This window comes from Spermophilus citellus (genome assembly GCF_964194105.1).
Source record: "Spermophilus citellus genome assembly, chromosome: 9".
Lineage (NCBI taxonomy): Eukaryota > Metazoa > Chordata > Mammalia > Rodentia > Sciuridae > Spermophilus > Spermophilus citellus.
Window position 1 is genome coordinate 119308169 of NC_138191.1, and position 19522 is coordinate 119327690.

The 19522-nt window shown below is 41.9% G+C and overlaps 1 protein-coding gene and 1 long non-coding RNA gene across 6 annotated transcripts in view; one reads left to right on the forward strand and one right to left on the reverse strand.

Annotated features, from left to right (window-relative positions):
• Window positions 1-514: 514 nt before the first annotated feature.
• On the reverse strand, window positions 515-16879 carry LOC308657005. The gene is made up of 3 exons (XR_014023831.1): window positions 16655-16879; window positions 16105-16275; window positions 515-1749 (listed from the first exon to the last, which is right to left on the reverse strand). It is a non-coding gene; the product is annotated as an uncharacterized lncRNA (long non-coding RNA).
• EYA3 (EYA transcriptional coactivator and phosphatase 3) overlaps window positions 16091-19522 on the forward strand; it is a 110303-nt gene continuing 106871 nt past the window's right edge. For 2 of the 5 annotated variants that reach the window (XM_081308409.1, XM_081308414.1), the window contains exon 1: window positions 16091-16226. Coding sequence is in view for 1 of the 5 variants with exons in the window: in XM_081308411.1 (XP_081164537.1) it covers window positions 16997-17036 (40 nt within the window). In the remaining 4 variants the exon portion in view is untranslated. Of the gene's footprint in view, window positions 16227-16990; window positions 17037-19522 lie in introns of those variants that run through there. The other 3 variants (XM_081308413.1, XM_081308416.1, XM_081308411.1) reach the window with 3 other exon arrangements.

The following is a 19522-nucleotide window of genomic DNA, read 5'->3' on the forward strand; positions in this document are numbered from 1 at the left end:
TCCTCCCCCTCCTCCTCCTCCCCCCCTCCTTCTTCTTCTTTCTCACTAAGTTGCTGAGGCTGGCCTCAAACTTGCAATCCTCCTGCCTCAGCCTCCCAAGTCATTGTGATTACAGGTGTGTGCCACCAGGGTACAGAATTTTTCAGAAGGGAAATTGTGAGTAAAAGGGTTTGGGACATGCCACCCCAGAATGTGTCATTTTCGCATGTTTATTATGATGAACTAAAGGCCCTTGAGAAACAGATTCAGGAAAAGCTCTCTGACTTCCTCCTTTCCACCTGAATGCATCTCATGAAAGATTCTCTGAGAAAGGTTCCTTCCCTGTCTGAGAAGAGAAGAGCGGTCATTGCTAGACACTGCAGACTGACACCAAAATAGAACTGTACAAACAAACCAAAAATAACCCTTATCTTCCATTACTTTCCTCCAGATATTTTCTGGTCATTGTCCCACAATTTACTGCCCCTAACCCAATCCCCTTTGTTTTGTTATGTTGCTCTAATGTTATCATTCTTTGTGTAAAAATGAATAAAAGCTTTTGTGCCTAATGACTTCTTCTGGTCTTCATCCACCTTCTGAAGACTCCTGTGTTAAGACATGTAAAAATATTAAATACATTTGTACCCTTTTCTACTGTTATTCTCTTATGTCAGTTTAATTCTGAGGCTATCGACAGGGACCTAAAAGCGTAGAAGGAAGTATCTCCTCTCCTACAGCATAGAAAATATGATGTGAAAATAAGATGATCAGGATTTTTAGGAACTATCTGTTAGTGTCAATATCTGCAAGGTTGAGAAAATCTACAATACTCATGATGACCTGTTGTCCTGGGTGGCAGCCTAACTGGTCAAGATGGATTTACACAGTTTCCTGCCTCCTCCCACTGCCCGTAGTCACCAAAAGCAGCTGGGAAATGTATGACAGGCCTCTAAGGGGCAGAAATTCCCTCTATTGGGCAGAAAAATACAATGAGGTTGAATAGAGATAAATCAGCTGTAGGAGCACAATCTCTCCCCCAAAACCCCTTCTGTCTTCTGGTGCTTTCTGCTCTGAGAGGAGACATTGCTGCAGCAAACCTTGCTCCAGATGGTGAAAGTCTGTCCAGCTACCACTTTGAGGACATCTAGTTTTGTATGTCCAGTATTTCCTTCTTTTGGGAAACCTCCCCCAACCGCACCCCAGGTGATACTCACTGGGCTGCCAATCACAGAACCACAGGAATGTCTCAGTCCTGGGTCAACTAGGTTTTCTTAAGACTTTGGAACCAGATGTGGAGACACCCCAGGATGAAAGGCAGGAGGCACTTAGTCAGTTCACGTGTTTCCCCTAGAGCAGAGCTTCTCTTACTGTGATCCCCAGATCAGCAGCAACAGCATCTGGGAACTTGTTAGACATCCCAAACCCCAGGTTCCACCCACATCTACTGAATCAGAAACTCCAGGGCTAGTCCTCAACACTTTGTGGTTTAACAACGCTTCCGGGCGATTCTTTTGCACCCTGAAAAGTACCCTAGAGAAACAAGAAGTTTTTGCAAGTGGAATTCCCAGAGCTTGCCCGGAAGTTTTGTTTTTGTTTATTTTTCTAGTTTTTCTAGTTCCTTTATCTCTCTAAGCATTGGAGTGGTTCCGGGTCAGTGGAGGTAAGTGGATCTGCTATAGGTAGTCACTCAGAGATGCAGACAGGTTCCTTATCATGTTGCTTTGCTGTTTCCTTGGAAACAGGCTTCCATCAATACATCCACACTCCATCCTGTTAGAAAAGTGAAAAGAGGAAATATATTGTGAATAATTTCTATTTAAGATGTAGACATGATGTTTATATCAATTTTATTCATTTTCTGAAGATGAGTACTTAGTTAGGTGGTCACATCCAACTAGCTGCAAGAGAGGCTGGGAAATGTGATTTTGAGCTTGGCAGCCATATACCCTGCTACATCTTGGGAAGAGTTTTTTTTTTTTTTTTTTTTTTTTTTTTTTTATTGGCTAGAAGAAATAGGAAAACAATGGATAATAGAGGATGAGAAATGATCTTTCCTACTTTCCAACCCTGAGCCACTACTGAAAGGTCAAATGTCTTCAGGGGCCTGGCAGGTGATGAGCTATGTAAAGCCATCTAGGTATGGGACTAAAAGGAGTGAGGTGACTGTGCCTATGTAAAGGGGGCAACAGCTAGTTGGCTACCCAACATCCCTTCCCCCTTTATCTTCACTTTGATGAAGAAAGCTACCACACTTGCCTAATGGAGAGGCCTACATATGGCTAGGAACCCAGGGAGGCCTCTGGCCAGCAGCACTGGAGGAACTGAGACCCTAATACAGCAGCCTGAGAGGAACTGAATCCTGTAACCATCACCATGTGAGCTAGGAAGCAGATCTTTTCCAGTCAGGCCTTAGGTTGACAAAGGTCACAGCAAAGTCACTCCTGGATACCTGATCCATAGAAACCGTGAATCAATGAACCTGTATTGTTTAAAACTACTGCATTTTGGAGGAATTTGTACACATCAATAAATAACTAACACAAGTGGAATGGCACAGATAAGCACAGTGTGTAACAGGTACACACACGAAAGTGGGGCACAACGTCACTGTGGTGGGGAAGGTCACAAATGGTAGGATTCCTGGAAGGAGGGCAGGCTTGTGTTGCATTTTGCAGACTAACTAGGCATGATTTAGGGGAAGATGGGAGAGAAGGAGTTTCTAGTCAGGGTTATAGAACAAACTGAGACCATTTCCCAAATCCATTTTACCAGCACATAGTGTGTGTGTGTATGTGTGTGTGTGTGTGTGTGTGTGTGTGTGTGTGTGTGGTGGGGCAGTTCTGGGGATGGAATATTAGACAGGTCCTGTCCCATTGACCTACGCCCCCAGCCCTCTGACCAGGTCACTTGTCACATTCCTGGTTAGAGGTAAATTTACTGGGAAATCAGCAGAGCTTCAACTTCAGGATCCCTTACCTTCCCAAGACCCTAGCAATTTTGTGTTTATAATTTTTCATTCTTTGTCTTAAGAAGGGTCCCCCTGGGCTGGGGTTGTAGCTCAGTGCTAGAGCGCTTGCCTCACATGCGTGAAGTACTGGGTTCGATCCTCAGCACCACATACAGATAAGTAAATAGATTTAAAAATAAAAAGGGTCCCCCATCTTCTGTTCCTGATTCAGTGGATTTCCCAAGACCCTTCTGATGCTCTGCCGTTTTCCCTCCCAATCTACAGCATACAGCATGTACTTACTAGGAATCTTTGATTCTGCCTCTTTTTTTTTTTTTTAAGACCAGGTCTTGCTCTCACTAGGTTGTCCAGGTTGGCCTCAGACTCCCAGCTCAGGTGATCCTCCTGACTCAGCCCCTCAAATAGCTGGGACTACAGGTGTGGGCCACCAGGATGAGCTGGCTCTACGTCCTTGAATATGGTTTCTCAGCAGTGCCTCTCCAGCCCTGTCCCCTCTAGCCTTTACTTCCTAAACCCAAACAATCTAGATTCTGTAATTTTTCTCAGAAGTCCTATTCTGTAACTCATGAATCATTTTTACTGCAATTTTTAAAGTCTTGGAGAATTTTCCCTGAGGTGGTGGTGCCCAGGGTGAACATGGTTTTCTTTTGTTTTGCAGTACTGGGGATTGAACCCAGGGCCTGTGGGTGCAAACTCTCTGCCACTGAGCTGAGTCCCCAGATCTCTGATGTGCTTTTCTAAAGAGCAAGTCTGGCTTCTGACCAAGTGGCATTTGAGCAGGGCTGCTTTGGGTGTGTGTGTGGGTTGTGTCCCTGGGAATAGCCTTTCTGTGTCAGAATGACTAAGCTTTAGAGAAAGGAGGGAGTGACTACGGGGTGGAAAGTCAAGGGGACAACAGGGAAAACGGAGCCTTGCTATTTCCTTAGAAATGAGGCATTTTATTTTCGGATGCTGTTGGCAGTATTTCAAGACAATGATGGGCTGCTGGAGGAAGGACACTAACATCATCCATGCCTATTCTGTGCCGGGCACATAGGATTTCCAGCATTGTCCCACAGAATCCTCATCACACCCCTGAGAGTTAATGGTGAGACTCTCCACTTCACAGTTGAGGACATGGAGGTTCAGAGATGTGTAGTAGTATATCCATGCCTCGCAGCCTGCAAGTTCCAAATCAGGCCCAGCTGACTCAAGAGCGCAGCTCTAGCCCCACCCCGTGTCCCCCCAATCCTTTATCGGTTCTCTCAGAGGTGTACCACCTACGTTCAGATAAAAATTGGTGGGCTTTGCATCAAATGTCCACCTGAAATAAGTTTAATAATTGAAAAGTCAGGCTGGTCAAATTTTTTGTTCTGGGAAGTCTGTATAGTTGAAGAAGTACCCATCAGTGAGTGGGAGTCCTCCAGGGTTGAATTCAGATATATATCTATATCTATACCTATCTATAGATAGATATACACATATATTCAGAGACATATATCTATATATGGAGAGATTTAGGTGTGGTGTGTGTGTTTTTTTTTTTGTGTGTGTGTGTATATGAAGGGAAGAGAAGAAATACTGATAAGAGAAGACATGAAGTGTAGGCCTCAAATCAGAAAATTGAGACTGAGAGGCTGGATAGACTACAGCACAGGGATAACAATGAAAGTCCTAAGAATGACAAATCTGTCTATTGAGTGCTTACAAGGTGCCAGGCACTCTACCAGATGTTTTCCAAAGATGAGTACATTTTATTCTCACAACCATCCTACTAAAAAGGCAGGACTATTGTATTAGTCCATTTTGTGTTGCTGCAACAAAACACCTGAGACTGGGTACTTTATAAATGAAGACGTTTATTTGGCTTATGATTTTGGTGGATGGAAGATCCAAATTGCAGGGAGTCTGCATCCTGGCATGGCCACCTTGGCTGTGACAGACGACAGAGGAACAGAAAAGGAAATGGCTGTGTGCAGAAGAGGCTAAGCCTATGGGATGGCTTTGCTTTCTAACTCCCTAACTATCTTGAGACCTAACTCACTCCTGTGAGACCTAACCCACTCTGCAAGAGATCAGTATTAATCCATTTAGGAGGGTGGAGCCCCGATGACCTAATTTCCTCTCACTAGCCACCTCTTTAAAGGCTCCAACACCTCAATGCAGTATTGAGCCTATGAACCTTTTTTTTTTTTTTTCAGTTTTCTAGCACATGAACTTTTGAGGGGTAAATCACATCCAAATCTATAACATTTACCATCCCTATTTTTAGATTGAGTACCTTGTACATGAAGAATCTTACAGAGGAAATGGTGAAGGAGAGACTGGAACGAAGCTCTGTTCAACCCTAAGACTCCTTGCTTCATTTAACCATCAGGCTTTACTAAGTCAAGGTGAACGAGAGTGGGAGAAGCCTAGCACCTGGAGATGATGCTAACCTGGAGAAGCAGTGCTTTGCAGGTGACATATCTTGGGACAATGGGACACAGAGGTGGCTACAGCTCACCCAGAACCAGTCCTTCGGGCAAGGTTAGGTGCCTCGAGAGCCAGCAGTTGAGCGCTAGGAAGCTCTTGGGTCCAGAGTGGGTGGAGACAAGCAGACTTGGTCAATATCCATTGGCCTCTCTCGGATTGGTTCAGGAACCTCAGGGAGCGGGGCTTAAGCCTCAGGGATGCTAATACGAAGCTGGAGCTGGAGCTGCTTGGTGCTGCTACCCCAGGGCTGGAGTCTCACGCTGTGACTTCTGGGACTTTGGCTTAGTGATTTAACAACCTTGAGCCTCAGTTTTCTGGAAAGTGGAGATAACCTGAGTATATTCAAATATTAGTATAGTATATTATTAGATAATAATTAATTGTGTCGTTGGGAGGTTCGGTGAAGGGATGCAAGTGAAGGGTTAACATGGGGCAGGGAAGGATGGGTGCTCCATAAATACCATCATATTTTTTGAGAGATTACTACTCAGGGGAGCCAGAAAATCTTTTTCTATTTTCTCTCCCATTTCCTACTTTGGGAGGAAAGTGGGAGTGTATTCAAGAGAGGGAGTAAATATAATTCCTCTCTCACCTTGCGTTTGCTCACTCTGAATGTTTGTTACTGGTTTTATGGTTCACAACTCATTTCACAGTTGTAATTTGTCTCTTGACTGGAAAATATTAAACTGTCATATAAAAGCAATAGATTTCTCATGCTAGAAATTTTGTCTGTGCTGTGCATAATATTTTCAGAGTTCATTTATGTTGTAGCATGTATCAGAATCTCATTTTCTGTACTGCTTTTTTTTGTGTGTGTGGTGGGGAATTGAACCCAAGACCTTATGCATGCAAGCCTGCTCTCTACCATTAAGCTACAGCCCAGCCTTAATTTACTGTTATACTTATTTTCTTATCACTTTTCTTCACTTGAAGGAATGTATTTAGATCTATTCCCAAGTTTAAGAGAATCTTTCCAGAATTTTATAATGGTCAACTTAATTATATTTAGATCAGTAAGGTAAGGTCACAAGAGCACAAGAGTTTAATTTGTCACCAAGTTGGAGTAAACACTGTAATAAACAGAGTTTACTATTTTCTTTCTGTTGTTTGTTTTGGGTACTGGGAATTGAACCCAGAAACACTTTACCACTGAGTTTCATCCCTAGCCCTTTTAATTTTTATCTTGAGACAATGTATTGCTAAGTTGTTGAAGCTGGCCTTAAATTTGAGATCCTCCTGCCTCAGCCTCGTGAGTCCCTGAGATTACAGGCATGCTCCTCTACACCTAGCAGTTTACCATTCTAAATGAATAACCACTATTTTCTGTCACAAACATTAATTTAAAAATGTAATTTCTTTTTTTTATTGATTATTTAAAGCATTACATAGCTCATGATATATCATCTTTCATACATTTGACTCAAATTGTGTTTTGAACTCCCATTTTCACCCCAAATACAGATTGCAGAATCACATCTGTTACATATTCACATTTTTACATAATGCCATATTAGTGACTGTTGTATTCTGCTACCTTTCCTATCCCCTACTATCCCCCCTCCCCTCCCCTCCCCTCCCATCTTCCCTCTCTACCTCCCCTGCTGTTGTTCAATTCTCTCCCTTTTTTTCCCTCCCCCTTGCCCCTCATAACCTCTTATAATTTTATGTATCATTGAAGGTCTCCTACTATTTCCATGTGCTTTCCCTTCTCTCTCCGTTTCTCTCCCCCCATTCGTCTTTGTTTACTGTAGTCTTTTCCTCATGCTCTTCCTTCCTGTTCTGTTCTTAGTTGTTCTCTTTATATCAAAGCAGACATTTGGCATTTGTTTTTTAGGGCTTGGCTAGCTTCCCTTAGCATAATCTGCTCTAATGCCATCCATTTTCCTGCAAATTCTATGATTTTGTCATTTCTTAGTGCTGCATAATACTCCATTGTGTATAGATGCCACATTTTTTTTATCCATTCATCTATTGAGGGGCATCTAGATTGGTTCCACAGTCTAGCTATTGTGAATTGTGCCGCTATAATCATTGATGCAGCCGTATCCCTATAGAGCTCTTTTTTAAGGTCCTCAGGGAATAAATAGTCCGAGAAGTGCAATAGCTAGGTCAAATGAAATGTAATTTCTTATAATAAAAATTATTAGCTTCAGGGTTTCAAGTAAATACTACCTTTTTTAAAAAAAGTAATTTATATAATATCATTTTAAAAGTAATTTATATTACAGAAAAGTTCTTTTTCTCTTTAATTAAGCAGACTATTCTTACAATGACATGATTCAGAACTCATTTAGATTTAGCTTAAATTTTATGGTTCTTCTCATATAAAGATTTACTAACCTTCTTTCTTAATTTTTCTAAACAAAGGAGACAAATAATCCAGCGCTTGGCACTCTTTAATGCCCTTAGACTAATAGTGTTTCACCTCAAGTTTCCTATTGAAAATCAGGACTTTAAGATTTATTATAACTTTCCCCCATATCCCTAAACTCATGAAAGTACCAGACACCCTGGAACACACCTATAATCCCAGCTACTTGAGAGGCTGAAGCACAAGATTCAGGCCAGCCTTGGCAAGTTTCAGCCTGGGCAACTTAGTGTGACACTGTCTCAAAGTAAAAAATTTAAAAAAAGGTTAGGGGATGTAGCTAGGTGATAAAGCACCCAAGATCTGAGTTCAATCCCCTATGCCAAAAAGAGAAAATAAATAAATAATGAAAATTTCATAGTTTTCATTCTTTTCTGATTGTGGAGGGTAACTGGGGATTGAATTCAGGGGTGCTCAACCACTGAGCCACATCCCCAGACCTATTTTGTATTTTATTTAGAGACATAAAATATGTCTACGAGGTGCTAAGCAACTCAGTGAAACCTTAGCACCTCGCTTTTGCAGAGGCTGGCTTGGAACCCGTGATCCTCCTGCCTCAACCTCCCGAGCTGCTGGGATTACAGATGTGCACCACTGTGCTTGGCCCTTTTCTGATTTTTAATCACTTATATATTATATGTATCTGGCATAATTTGTGTGTGTGGGGGTGGTGCTGGGGATTGAACACAGGGCCTTACATATGCTAGGCAAGCGCTCCCCCCTATACTCTATCCCCAGCCCTATCTGGCACATTTCTAAGGTCTTTACATATATTAATCCTCATAGAACCTCCCTCTCTTTTTTTTTCAACAATGCTACTTTAAAAAATTTCTACTTTACCCAGGAGAAAACTGAGACACAGAGAGATTATTTGATCTAAGAGATTACTTGACCTGTCCACAGACTGAACATGTTTGTGTCTTTTTACAATATCAAACACAACTATCCAATGGGACACAACTATCAGGGGGAGAGCTGGGATTCACACATGCACTCTGTCTCCAGAGTCTCGTTCTCAATCACTGTACATACTTTCTTTAGGAAAAGAAGAAGAAGGTGGGAAGAGAGGGAGGAGGAGGAGGTGGGGAAAAAAAAAACAAAAAACCTTGGCAGGAGTGGGGAGGCAGTTGTGCATGCCTATAATCCCAGCAGCTCAGGAGGCTGAGGCAGAAGGATTGCAAGTTCAAAGACAGCCTCAGCAAAAGCAAGGCACTAAGCAACTCAGTGAGACCCTGTTTCTAGACAAAATTCAAAAAGGTCTGGGGGGGCTGGGGTTGTGGCTCAGTGGCACAGCACTTGCCTAGCACATGTGAGGCACTGGGTTCGATCCTCAGCACCACATAAAAAAATAAAATAAACAAAATAAATTTTAAAAAGTGGGGTACTGGGGATGTGGCTCAGTGGTCAAGTGCCCCTGAGTTCAGTCTCCAGTACCCCCCCCCAAAAAAAAAAACAACCTTGGCAGATACATATAAGAATTAATTGTCTTAATTCTATCTACAAGAAATACCCATTGCTAACAGTGTTTGTTTTAAGTGATTACAGCATATAAAGGCACAGACATGGCAATCTTGGGGGAAGGTGTAGCCATATTTAAAAGCAAATATTAATCCATTATCTGGTGGGTGGAAGCCTCCAAGTGACCTCAGTTTGACCCAGCTCACACTCTGGAATTGGACAGGGATAAGGGTGGGGATGGCTCAGCTTAGTTGTGGGTAGCTGACAAATGACCTCCACAGCAAGGGGTCATCTGAACAGAAAGAAAATCAAAAGTAGGAACAGGAGGCTATGTGTCGGACTAGCACTCAGTAGGGTAAAGGCAGGGTTAGTAACCAGGTAACAAGATGAGTCCAGCCAGAAAGAATAATTTAGCAGCCGCAAGGCGAGGGACTGGTCTGCAGGTCTAACATTGTTCATGAGAACAGACCACAGTTATGTCTGAGGCTGTGCCAAGACAGCTGTTATCGGACATCTGTGCAAGAAGATTCTGTCGCAAGTGTGTTAATCAAAATAGAAAGGCATCCTAGTAAAAGAGGGCTGGACACGGCAGCGGCATGACCGCGTGTAGAATGAAGCATCCAGAAATGGTCAAAGTGGGGGCCACTGCAGATAGTACAAGAATGAGTAAACACAGTGACCTTGGGCGGCAGTACTCAAATGTTTTGACGTCAGCATCTCTTAAAACTCTTAAAAATTACTGAGGACCCCAAAGAGCTTTTGTTTATATGAGTTACATGTTGTAAACAAGCTATGCCATTAATATGGATTGGACAGATTTCTGTCTTTCCACAATGTCAGAATTTATTTAAAAACAAGAAATTTACAAGTTATATCACTTTCATCAGTAAGGACTTCATCATATAGTTTGGAAAGCACCTCCATGTTTTTGAAAGAATGAGTGAAAAAGGCAAATAATGGGCTAGTTTTTTTTTTTCCTTTTGCAGTGCTGGGAATAAAACCCAAGACTTACATATGCCAGGCAAGTGCTCTACCACTGAGCTACATCCCCAACCCCTGGGTTAGTATTATTTTTAAAGCAGTAAAGTAGGTTTATTTTTTATTTTATTTTATTTTATTTTGGTACTGGGAATGAACCCAGGGCTTTGCACATGGTAGGCAATTGTTCTACCACTGAGTTACAACCCCAACCCTTTTTAAATTTTGAGACAGGGGCTTTCTAAATTGCTCAGGCTGACCTTGAACTTGTAATCCTCCTGCCTCAGCCTCTCAAGTAGCTGGGATTACAGGTGTGTACCATCAAGCCTGATTCATAAAGCAGTTTTATTTTAATTTACTCCCTGATGGTATTTTGAAAACTCCAGGGGAAATCCAGATCATACTTTGAGAGCCACTGATGTAATTAAGATTGATAGATTTTATTTGTATAGTACTATACAGCTTACAGTGCACCATAAATCAGGAAAAATGTTCTTAATCCCATTTCATAGCCAAACATTGCTAGGGAACAAGGAATAGACCCAACCATCCTGACTTTGAAGGGACTGCCGCTGCAGCTAGTGCACTAGGATTACTGCTTCCTAAGTGTCTAAGTAGTTTATGGCTACTAAGTCTTGTCCTCTGCTATAAAACGCATTTTGTTCTTGGTTTTCTTATGGCCAGGGAGCTCAGCATGTCCACTCAGTCCTGGAAAGCTGTGGAGCTGTTGTGTACTGTCTGGGAGGACAATCAAGAAAATCGTGTGCTTCCAGCAGCTCGGGAGGCTGAGGCAGAAGGTTTGAAGCCAGCACCAGTAACTTAGTGATGCCCTAAGCAACTTAGCAAGACCTGTCTCAAAATAAAAAATAAAGGGCTGGAGATGTGGTTCCGTAGTTAAGTGCCCCTGGGCTCAATCCCAGGTACAAAAAAAAAAAAAATCAACTCGTGGAGGAGGACTAGAAACTGACATCCTGCTCTAGAAAACCCCATGTCTCTATTGATGATCATAAAGGCCAACAGAAATAGCCAACGGAGAGGAAAATGCCTCTTCCTCAACTCTACCTTGAAAATCTTACCCAAGAGCATCTAATTGACAATATCTAGTTTGTATCTGGAGCCTGAGGAAAAAAAATATGTTTGAACCCAGGGCTTTGCATAAAGCAAAGAAAATATTTTGTGGTGATGGAAGAAGACTACATATTCCTTTTTTGAGATGGGGTCACACTATGATGCTAGGCTGGTCCCTAACTCCTGGGCTCAAGCAATCCTCCTGCTTCAGCTTCCCAAGTAGCTGGGACCACATAGACACATGCCACCACACCCAGATAGAAATTTCATTTCAAAAAAAAAAAAAAAAAAAAGAAAAGAAATGTGAGCACTTCCTCTACAGTTTAGGAAAGGCTCCATAGAATGAAATGAAAAAGGATGATGAGCTTCAGTTGAGCTTTAGCTGCATATATTCAACACCATGTTCTGTCTGTGAATTGATAAGAATGTGAACTCCATGAGGGTTTGTTTGATTTACTTTTTACTCTGTCTTCAGAGCTTAAATTATTACAAAGTAGTTGGTAAAAAAAAAAGCAGGGAGATTCAGACCAAAATGAATGTTTTCTCAGAAACTCTTTTGGTGAACATCAGTTAGATTTCAGAAACGGCAATAAATCTGTGTTATTCTGACAACAGCCCTAGGGAGAAAAAAAGAATCAGAGAAAGGGGGCAAAGGAAATATTTTGTGGTGATGGAAGAAGACTACATATTCCTTGACATCCCACCCAACACAGGTGGCGTATATGTTACCTCCCTTGAGTTTAGGTGAGCTCTATGATTGCTTTAACTAATAGACTGGGATGGAAGTGATGCTATGCCATTCTCCAGGGCAGATTTAAAAGAATGACAGTGTTTGCAACTTGTCTCTTTGGAGACATCATCAGCTGTCCTGTAAGACATTCAACTTTATTGATGAAGAGATCACATGGCGAGCTCTGAGACCACATGGCCAGGGGAACCTTTCAGTCCTTCCCTTTAAGTGCCAGTGTCATGAGTAAGAGACATAGTTGGACCCTCCAGACTAGCCTACTAGACTGCCAGCTAGAACGCTACTGACTCTGCTTGATATTGTATGGAACAGAGGAATCACCTGGTTGAGCACTAAATTCCTGACTCAAAATATGTGAGATATAAGACAGTGGTTGGGCTAGGAGTGTAGCTTAGTGGTAGTAGGCTTGCTTGGCATGTGCAAAGCCCTAGGTTCCATCCCCAGCACCACATAACAAAACCCAAACAAACAAAGGAAATAATATAGTGGTTGCCGTTTCAAGTCACTGAGTTTTAAGATAGTTTATTAAATAGTGTTAACCTAAATGTACTCCCAAGTATGGTCTTAGGGAATACAAAACTTTTGGGCTGGGGATGTGGCTCAAGCGGTAGCACGCTCTCCTGGCATGCACGCGGCCCGGGTTCGATCCTCAGCACCACATACCAACAAAGATGTTGTGTCTGCCGAGAACTAAAAAATAAATATTGAAAATTCGCTCTCTCTCTCTCTCTCTCTCTCTCTCTCCTCTCTCACTCTCTCTTAAAAAAAAAAAAAAAACAAACCTTTAGCCTGCCTTAGTTTTCTCACCTGTAAACTGAAGATTATCATAATACTTTCCAAGTTTGGTGGGAAAATTAAAAAAGAACCACAACACTTATATATTTACTATGTAAAGTCAGTGACACGTAGTAAAAACTTCAGTAAATGTTAGTAATTACTTTGTTTTGTTTATTTAGCACCCACTACATGCCAATCACTCATGTAGTGCTTCCAATTAAGCAATTAACAAGAGAGATAAAGACCCCACTTTTTAGTGACAGATAATAAACAAGTAAACAAGATAACTGAAAGTGGCAATAGGAACATGAAGAAATGATAACAGGGGCTGGGGTTGTACCACAGTGGCTAAGCCCTCGCCTCGAATGCGTGAGGCACTGGGTTTGATCCTCAGCACCACATACAAAAATAAATAAATAAAACAAAGATATTGTGTCCATCTACAACTAAAAAATATTTTTAAAAAAGAGTAACATATGTAGAAGGGACAAGGGAGCTACTTGAAAAAGAAGACAGACAGGAAATGAGGGGAGGCCTTCAGAGGTAAGATTTAACTGAGGGCTGGGGATGTGGCTCAAGCGGTAGCGCGCTCGCCTGGCATGCACGCGGCCCGGGTTCGATCCCCAGCACCACATACAAAACAAAGATGTTGTGTCCGCCGATAACTAAAAAATAAATATTAAAAAAAAAAAGATTTAACTGAGACCAGTATAAAGAACCATGCACTGGGGGGCTGGGGTTGTGGCTCAGTGGTAGAGCACTTGCCTAGTATGTGCGATGCATTGGGTTCGATTCCGAGCAAGCAAATGAATAATAAAGGTCCATCAATAACTAAAAAAATATTTTAAAAAAAAGAACCATGCATTGGAAGGTTGGGGAGAGAGAGACGGGGAATAGCAGGTCCTGAGGCTAGAATTTTGGTTTGTGAAGGAGAGAGAAAAAAGTACCAGCATGACTGGAGCTCAGGATATGTGAGGGGAAGGAGCCTGGACATGCCATTTGAAAGCTGGGAAGGGCAGGCCAAGAAGGGCCTATTAGAAACCATAGCAAGTAGCTTAGAATTTATTCTCAAAGGACTGTAAAAGGCATTGGAAGGTTTTTGTTTATTTGTTTATTTTTAGTTGCTACAGCCTTCTCTGCTTTGGGGAGGAATTTGTGAGCTTCTTTATAGCTCTGTTTTAGAATCATGTTTATGTACCCTAAATGCTTCAGGAATAACATTTCTGAAGATGTCCCATTGTACGCTCATGGTCTCCCCCTGGTGGAGTTGGTGGTTAAATTTACATGGTTTCCCAACAGCAAAAACAAATTTTTTTTTTTTTTAAGAGAGGGTGAGAGAGGAGAGAGAGAGGAGAGAGAGAGAGAGAGAGAATTTTTAATATTTATTTTCTAGTTCTCGGCGGACACAACATCTTTGTTGGTATGTGGTGGTGAGGATCGAACCCGGGCCGCACGCATGCCAGGCAAGCGCGCTACCACTTGAGCCACATCCCCAGCCCCAGCAAAAACAATTAATGAGCAACTTGTCCCCAAATAAATGAATTATTAATTCTTTCATTCAACAAACACTTAGGGGGCACCTACAATGTGCCAGACTCTGTTCTGGTGCTAAATATTTCCATGAACAAAATGGCCAAACATAGATGCCCTTGTGGAGTTCATATTCTTCTGGGGAGGGAGGGACATTAAATCAAGTTTATAAGCTACTTGTTGGAGGGGAGAACACTTATTAGAGAAAAATTATGTGGGAAACAGATAGAAGGTACAAGAAGGATGATAGTGTTTATAGTGTCAGGGAAGTTCTCATTGGGAAAGTGATATTTGAATAAAGACATAAATGAAGTGACAGGGTGAATTGGTGCAGGTGTCTGGGGGAAAAGCAGTTCAAGCACAAGAATCAGCAAGTACAAAGGCCCCGAGCATATCTGCAGGTTAGAAAAACAGCAAAGAGGCCAGTTTGCTTTAAGCAGACTGATGACAGGATGGAGGTGTACTGGGGGGGGGGGGTGGTGTCAAATCTTGAGGGTCCTGTATATCAGCATAAGCATTTGGTTTTTACTCAAAGACAGGAATTCATTGAAAGAGGGACATGACCTGACTAAGGTTTTAACAGGAGCCCACCTGTTGGGGTAATCACTAAATCAATATTAATGGCTTGTTGTTTCTGAAGGTGAACTAAGAAGGTCTCCCAAGAATGTGTTGAGGCGGGCAAGGAGGAGTGAAACTGGCCACTTCTTTTATCTCCAATCTTTAGATGGGAATCAAAACAGGATGACCTTGGTTGTGAAGTAAAGTCATGTGCTCCTAAAACCTCTGAAAAAACCCACATGTTTAGTTGGCATGCAAGTTATCCTTCATATATTCTCCCTGCTTGTAGGCACAGGGTGCTCATCCATTTTATGCTGGCCTGCCTGCCACCCAGGACCGTGTAAGTCACAAAATGTCCAAATCCTCTTGTCGAGTCTTCATTTGTTTATTTACTGGTGGTACTGGGGATCGAACCCAAGGGGCACTGTACTTTTGGGCTACATCCCCAGCCCTTTTTATTTTTGAGACAGGACAGTCTGGCCCAGAACTGCCTCAACCTCCTGAGTAGCTGGGATTACAGGTATGTACCACCACACCGAGCTTTTTTCTCGATTTTTAATTTGTGAGTTTAAAAAAAAAGTGATTTATTTTCTTATTATAAAAAAACCCCTCACTTCTATATCTAATACTGTGTGTGTAATTTTGGATTCTTTTTCTTAAAGAGGGTCTCCTAAATTGAATATACTTCGGACACAAAACCTGAATTCAACCTTGCCCTTTGTCCATATTTGGGTTGTAATGTAAAATTAACGAAGAATTTAAAAATTTTGCTTCTGCAGACAATGTGCAAGAACTGAGGTTAACTGTAAGCTCAATGCAATATTAGGAATAAACTATGGGCATAAAAAGATAGCCTCCAAGCGTCTTCCCGAACTTCCCACCCATTCTAACTCCCACAGTTTTTCTAAATCCAGCATTTCTCCACACGTTCCCTTTAGGGAGGCAGGGATGATGCGCATTTTAAAAAGACCTCCTTGAAAAAGAGGGCTGTGGTACTCCTTAACTGGTCTACTGTGGCTTAGCAGTGCAGCTAGGATCAGCTCAGCCTTAGCTACTGACTCCAGGGCGCCGAGCTGGGCGTGACCAGGGGCGGGGCTCGCCAGGGTCGCGGAGTGGGCAGGGTCTAAGCACTTCCCCGCCCCCAGAGGCCCAACACACGCGCCCAGGGGCTTCTGGTCCGAACGGGGTGTGGATTGCGAGGTGACCCTGGTCGCTTACTTCCGGTTCCTAAGGATGCGCATCCGGGTTACTCTAACGCCGCGGTTTCCTCCACTGTGCTGGTTCTACCGTGGGTCTGGACCGGTCCCCATGTCTTGCTGTGGGGCTTCTGCAGCCTTTGGGTGAGTCTCCGCTGCCGACAGGGTCTGTGCGCAGCCAGTCGAATACATCCTGTAGGAAGGCGGGTCAAGAGTTCTGCCTTGGACCTTGTGGGTGGGGGTCTCTCCGCCTGTTCCTTGTCTCTACTGTGCTTCCCTCATCTCGGCCCTTCCCTTCACGCTGGCCTCGCCTCTTTCACCTCAGTTTAGCCTTTCTTTCCTCAGCATAACCATCCCTTTTAAACTCGGTTTCTTGTCTTTCGCCTGATCCACTGTCTCTCCGTTTTCCTCCTAGTCTCGTTTTAGCACCTTTCTTCCCCGACCCCTGAGCCGGGATTTCACGGTTCTTTCACCCAGCGGGACGGCCCACCTCCTCGTTGTGCTCACTCTCCTCCCCCGCGAAACTGAGCTTTTCTTAAGATCCTAGATATCCGTCCCCAAACTTTCCTCACCTTTGACCCTTACCCCCTTCTGGGACTAGCAGATGACATTTGTGCTTCGCTGTAGCTACAGGAGGGCTTTGTCAAAGCCCCAACCTTGGAAGACTTGCCCAGCCTGGGGGAAGTTTTGCTTTCAGGCGCGGGGTTAGACTGAACTCTGGTAGCTTCCGTAGTTAAGAGAACAACAAAGGCGTTCCCAGTGCTTTGCTGGAGCTCGGTTTTGGGGCTCTCTCAAGAGCAGCTAACAGGTGGCAGGCACACGGTTCTGCTGGCGGTTGGGCTTGTGTGATCTTGTTAATTGACAAGTCAGGAGGAAGTTCTGTCAGTTTTGTGTTCGCTATCCCAGGAGAGTGGATGTGCACAGCCGAGGCAAAAATGCGGATGTTCTGGGACGGTCAGTTCTTGTACTGCATGAGCTTTATTTTGCAGACAGTGCTATGACAGAAGATGGAGTTTGTGGGAGATTGTTAGCCTCAAACTTATAGGTTTATTATCAAAAAATTTTGTGTGTTTTTGTGATTGCCACAACGAAAGAGTTCACTATGGTAATTTCAAAGTAATTTTACTTGAATGCAGTATGCAGATATGTATCCTTATCTTTGCTTCTTATACATTTTTTTTCATTTTTATCATATTAATGTGTTTTCTGTTTTTCTTCTTCTTAAGTCACATATTACAATAATTTTCATATTAAAATGTTCTAACGTGTTTTTTCTTTATCACTACCACCTTAGTCTTAAAAATATCTTTTTTCATTTTGAGGCATGTCATCTATCTTAAATTTCTTTGGAGGTTTTAAATTATCTATAACATGAAAGAACTGGATTTAATGATGGCTGGTATCCTATTTCTCAAATTTTGTTGTCTAAGGTATATTTTGAGGTACAGGAGTTGGATGATCTTTATTTTCGTTGCGTTATTGATGTATGTCTAGCATTTGATTGCAAAGGTTTTCATTTGTGTGTGATCAGTTTCTGTAATCATATAAATTACACTCTAAAATTTAGTATTTAAATGTGAACAGAACAAATACAAGATTAGTGTCTGCTTTCCTGTTGGCGGAGTTCTCCCTTATTACATGATACATATACATATGAGTGTGCAGAATAGACCTTAATTTATTCCAAAATTGGGCTTTACCTTTGCTTATCTTTAGCAAAGGACTTTGGAACTTGACCTCCTTAGGCTAGATGCCACAAAGAAGAACCCTTTTGGTTGGCTATCAAAATGTAACTGCTGAGAGAAGCCCATTAGAAATTTGTACATCCTCCCCAGCATCTGCACTGGAAACTAGCTTTTTTTTTTTTTTTTTTTTTTTTCCAACTGGCCATCATTTCCCATCCTTAAAAACCTAACCCTAATGAGTATGGCTAACTCCATTTGCTTCCTTACCTCTAGGTTTGCGAATATTGTTCCCCAAAGCCATGGCAACTCTGTAGATAGACCCATATTTGTGTTGATGCCAGACCATCTTTCATCCATTCTCATTTCTGAACTTTGTATTTCTTGAGCATGACTAAGTTTAAACCTATATAGATTTCTCCAGTTTACAGTTTCAGGAAACCACAGAGTTCAAGCATACCCCTTCATTTTACCCATAAGGAAATCAGGGCTTAAAAGAATTGATATTTTTTTCCCAAGGCAACCTTCAACCCCAGTACTGGGGATTGAACCCAGGGGTCCTATACCACTGAACTATACCCCCAGCCATTTAAATTTTATTTTTGAGACAGGGTCTCACTAAGTTGCTGATGCCATTTTCAAATTTTGGATGCCTTCTGAGTCTCTGGGATTCCAGGTGTGTGCCACTTTGCAGGCCCAAGATTTTTTGTTTGTTTTTAAGTAAAGAAGTCCTGTATATACACTCACTAGAGTAATGAATTTTAGTTATATCAGAAGCTGTAAGATGGAGAACACAGTATATTATTTAATTGGTCATTTCAAATGTTTATTTCATAGGAATGAAGCTATTAGGATCAGAAATCTATGACACAGATTTTTAATCTGTGCCAAAATCATTTTGCCTTTAAAGAGGGACTAGGGAAGGAAACTGTTTTGTGCAGAAGTAGAAATAGAAAAGTTTTAAGATTCTCTTTGTCTTTTGTCTTCTGAAATGACTTTGGCCTATTATGATATAAATTCTGCATAGAGCCCACCAAGTAAAGTGAGCATTCTACATTCTCACTGTAGCAGTTTTTGTGCTGCTGGTCTTAGTCTAGAACACTAGACTGTTTATTGAGAAGCCTGCCCCTCTTACCTAACTACCAGCCCCTTCCAAATCACTGGAGACAGCTTAGTACCTGTGTCACCCCCCAACCCTGCACTCTCACTGAGCTACATTCCCAGCTCTTTTTGAGACTGGGTTTCACTCATTAGGTACTCCAGGCTGGCCTCTGCTCTAGGAGTGGCTGGAATTATAGGTGTATGCCACTGTGCCGGGCTCACTGTTAGTTTTCTATAGACATTTCTAATTTAGTTTGGTAAAGTCTTAGTTTATAAATTCAGGAGCTCAATTTAAAACACATTTTTGGGGCTGGCACTGTGACTCAGTGGTAGAGTGCTTGCCTAGCATGTGTGAGAACTGGGTTTGATTCTCAGCACTGCATATAAATAAATAAAGGTCCATTGACAACTAAAAAAATACATTTCTGCATATTAGTTGTTTATTTTGAGTTGATAATTTTTTGGTTATTTTTTTACCATCTTTTTAGTACTGTACTTATCTTACATCTTTTAATTTTTGTCCTTGGATCCTATGATGTGTTTTTTGTTTTTAATTTTTATTTATTTATTTTTTTAGTCATACATGACAGCAGAATGTATTTTGACATATAATACATACATGGAATGTACATACATCAATCATATTGTCTATTCTAT